The sequence below is a fragment of the Patiria miniata genome, unplaced genomic scaffold (genome assembly GCF_015706575.1).
Source record: "Patiria miniata isolate m_02_andy unplaced genomic scaffold, ASM1570657v1 HiC_scaffold_22, whole genome shotgun sequence".
Taxonomy (NCBI): Eukaryota; Metazoa; Echinodermata; class Asteroidea; order Valvatida; family Asterinidae; genus Patiria; species Patiria miniata.
The window spans coordinates 16,964,271-16,968,649 of record NW_024037061.1 but is presented as its reverse complement, the minus strand read 5'-3'; the positions used below and the strand labels follow the sequence as shown (position 1 = coordinate 16,968,649).

At 43.6% G+C, this 4,379-nt stretch overlaps 1 protein-coding gene across 1 annotated transcript; it reads right to left on the bottom strand.

Moving 5' to 3' along the window:
* Positions 1–902: 902 nt before the first annotated feature.
* On the bottom strand, positions 903–3,277 carry LOC119730877 (E3 ubiquitin-protein ligase TRIM33-like). The gene has a single exon (XM_038203941.1). The coding sequence runs from the start codon at positions 3,264–3,266 to the stop codon at positions 1,275–1,277; it is 1,992 nt and encodes a 663-aa protein (XP_038059869.1). The 5' UTR covers positions 3,267–3,277; the 3' UTR covers positions 903–1,274.
* Positions 3,278–4,379: the final 1,102 nt, after the last annotated feature.

Here is a 4,379-nt window from a genome sequence, read left to right as displayed (position 1 = left end):
TAAGGGGACTAAACTCCCTGTGAAATTATTCTTTCTGGCAAGCTGTCATGTTGGCCTTTCCAACGGTGCTTAAGAAGCACCGTAGGAAATTCAAATTAGTAGTTTGTTTTGTTATTTGGCGAAGCGCGCGCAAGCATTGGCATGACGGACGCGCGCGCGCGCGCGGTTGCTATAATTCGTCGGATTAGTGAACGACATTACGTATCAAACATGATTCAGCAACTTTTGATTTGAAATCAAGATCCTAGAATGTTGTTTTTCTCAAAAAAAATGCAGCTGAAGCTAAGCTGAAACTTCATCGGATTGATTGTTCAGCATCCTTCTTCAGATTTTGAAACTGCAATTTTAAAGGTATAGTTATGTGCCTTTTACTTTGATTTTCCACTTTTTAACAGTCGTTCCAGCTATGATTATTAAAATCTGTGAAAATTGCATTAAGAGCCTTAATTGGCGCATTCCGGTCGAACGTGTCCCTTGAAATTTATGTCAGTTATATAGCAGCTGTTTGACATGGTGCACTTTGTGTATTAAGTTACAGGTCATTCACATGGTGTGCATGTACGTTCTTGCAACATGTGACTGTCCAACAATTTTTTTTTTTTGCACCCATACTGAAATTTGTATTCTTGTGGAGACATTTCTTTGTTCTCATGTACTAAAGTTTGAAAGTTTGAAAGTGAAGTTTCAAAATGCTCTTATTTTAACCAGAATTAATTTCCTTGGCTGAAATTTGAACTTAATATCCCTTTTCTAAAACTCTTTCATTTGCAACGGATCAACCCACCTTGGAAATTCCTAGTTTTTGAGTAAAATCCATATATCTATTTCGTGAAAATCTTGTGGAGACGTATTCATCTATAGAAATTGCCCTTTGGTGACGTATACAATCTTTTGTTCCTTATTGTGTGCACGTCTCCAGAGGGCACGGTGTATCAGATCCCTCAACTTTAGAGATAAATATTTTGAATGGTTAATTAAAGGTACATTAACATGCACTTTATCATGTTTTCTGCAAATACGTGCACGTGTCATTGTTTCAGTTACATTCATTTCTCTTTGATTATTATTTGATGTTGGCTTTAGAGTCATGATAGACTTTAACCTAGTCCTTTTCTGCCATCACCGGCTCAGATATCTTGAGTATGAGGTCCATTGGATAAACACATTGATATGATGACACACAACCAGCACTGTTTTGCAAGTCTCACATATTTTGCTAACGTTTGAATTAGTTCTTTGTGTCATGTTGTTATTTTGACATTCATTGTCAATTTTTACACTCGATGATAGACTTGAACACTTTCTATTGCTGCCACAGCCAGCTCTCCAGCTGGTGTACATGTGATGTCACCTGGACAACCACATTCACTGATGATACAGCCCATGTACTGTCCATCACCACTGAAATGCTGAATTTCACCTTGTTTATTTGCTAAAGGCCACCCGGATACAGCAACATAAATATTGCCATCTTTGTCACAACACAAACCAAAAGCATACCACTCCCCTTGAATATTGCTGGGAATATCAACTGAAAAAACCATGCGACCATAGCTGTCAATTGATGATAGAAGTCCTTGGTTATTATCTCCACAGCAAGTGTAGAAAAGGTGCTGCTTGTAGATCGTCAAATTTGATCCAATCTTTGGAGCAGGTATTCTCCTGATGAGGGATCCATCTCTCTTGTGCAGTGAGATCTCTTCTTTGCCCATATAACCCACTGCTATCACATCCCCACCACCCACTGCAAGGCAGGTTGGGGTGCTGCCTGTCTCCTCACCTGGCAGGAACTGATGGAGACAGGGTTGGTAGCCTCTAATGAAGATTTTGACAGCAGGTTTGTCAAGAACAATGATTTCGTCATCCCTGTTTACTGAAACATGGGTTGGTTTAGTAAGACCTGCAAGCTGGAGTTCTTGTGGAATTACATCAGACTGAAGGCTGTCATCGGCTAAGAAAATGATTAACTTGTTATGCACATCGTCTAATGCGACAAGTTCATTGTTAGATAATGTGGCAATTTCATCAACATTGGCAACTGTTTCCTTTGTTGGTCCAAATGTCTCCATTTTTCTTTTCAGCTCCCATCTTACAGGTGTCTGTGAAGTCTCAGCTGTGGCACTTGAGCTGGGTATTTGTGTATCTTCCAGCACCAGCCTTCCGAGTGACGTCCCAGCACCTTCCTCAAAGTCCATAATGGAACACAAACTGTCAGGCTCTTCCTCGGATTGTTCTTTGGTCAATTCTTCCAGGTTATATATGAGTTTAGCCTTGAAATCCAGAATTTCGTAGCAACTTGCTTCAGTCACAAATTGGTTCACCTCATCCAGCTTTTTCTCAGTGTGAGTCAGACGACTGTTGTTTGTGGCATGAGCAGTTTCCAATGTCTTGGCTCTGTCTTTGAAGAATGTATCTGCCTCTTGCTTCAGTTTCTGCTCTTCCTCTCTGATCACCTTAGTTATTCTAGCAACCTCCTTGTCAGCCTTACTGGAGATTTTCTTGGTGGTGTCTGCATACATGGCATTCAGCTTTTTGTAGTTGTCATCTATTTCACTAATGTTTGTTTTCAGTTTTGCTTTGTTCTGTTCAGCTTTTACAGACATTCTAGCAACATCTCGTTTGCACTTATCGACAGCTTCAGGTACATCAACACGAGAGTGTCTCTCATGATCTACAATAGCACATGTTGTGCATACCAACTTCTCACATGTGTTACAGTAAATAGTGAGATTTTGATCGGAATGCTTGGCACATTTTGGAGTGTACTCTCTAATCTTACTCTTGTAAGTTACCTCTCCTGATTGAAGCTGGGCCAGTGTGTAGATTTGATGTGATTTCATTGAAGAAAAACGCCTGTGTGCCACTTGGCATTCTTTGCAGAGAAAATGATCACAGTCCATGCATCTTGACACAGCCTGATTCTCTTCATCACAGGCTTGACATTTGATCTCCGACCTTTGACCTTCAAGTACCTTTTCATAGACGTTGACCTCATCCAGCAAGGCGGTCAGTTTGAAGTCACTTGGCAAATCGGAAACGTCTCCCTTTAGTATGGTGTCACGTCTGCAGAGGGGACACACAAGTTTTGCATCCTGTGAACGTTGACCCTGTCTGACTTTTTTCAGACATTTCTGGCAAAAAGAATGCAGACAGTCAAGCACCTTAGGCTCAGTGAAACGGTCAGAGCAAATGGGACATTGCAGATGATCTCGACTGATCTTACCCAACACAGACTGAACTGTGACATCAGGCTGTCTTGATGCCATCTTTCCTTCTTTGTGAGGTCCAAAAACTGAAGAAGAAACACAAAAAGATACCTTGAAATCAAAGTGCACAACTCTACATTTAATTGAATGATGTAGATAATTGACTAATTATGCATTACCTTTGGAGAATGTAGCTTGACCACTCCATGCAAGTTAACATCCTTTGTAGGAAGAAAAGAAAAACTACACAGTCTACATCACTCTACTTACCTGTAGAGCGAATACTACATATGCATTGTTCCCTATGCCGGCAGGCAATTCGCTAAGAGTTTTACATACAATAGCGCCCTCACGTGTCCTACCCACGACGCCCTGTGACATGCGCACTACGTTAGCGTCCTCTTTTTCTCTTAGCCGCAGGCGAGGTATAACGTGGAATTTCAATCGACCTGAATTTCACTATTTATTTGTACTTCCTTTTGCTTGGAGAAAGCTATTTCGAAGAAATAAAGAGAAAGTGTTTATTGTAGAGTTGTTCTAGTGAAGTATTTGAGTGTAAGTGAAGTAAGAAATGAGTAAATCTAGGAAGTTGGGGAGGACTGGGTGTGTCGATAATGGAGGGACGTACATCCCACCAGACAAGCCCGAGTTCTCGGGGGACTGCACCGGTGATGGTACGTCACCGCGGCAGCAGTCCCCTAGTCGGCCCCTTCAGCCAGTGCCGGCTGTCGGAGCTGACGGACCCGTTGACCAAGCGGGGGGCCGTACAACCCCACCGTCTTCGGTCAATATTCACGGGTCCGCCCAACTGAAGGGGAAACGCACCGGCAAGACAAGGAAATTGTCTGACGCCGGGGCAGTACCCAAAAAGGGACGTACGGCAAAAGGTGGCCCCGCTACGGGGCGCACCGTGCCTGTCCCTGGCCCGTCTACGGGGCACACGCAGCCGGAGGAAGTACTCCTCCATGGCTCAGTGCACCCAGGCCCACCCAGCCCCGTGATTACCACGATGCCTGGGGATGGGCTGTTATATGGCCGGCTGATCGACCGTACAGCACCCGCCTATGTTACCGGCGTGGGGGCGCTGTCTGCCGCCCGGGCTATTGATAGCGTAGAGCCGAATCCCTGGGATTCCCCCAGAGATTTAAAGCTACGCTCGGAGGGCCATGCCTC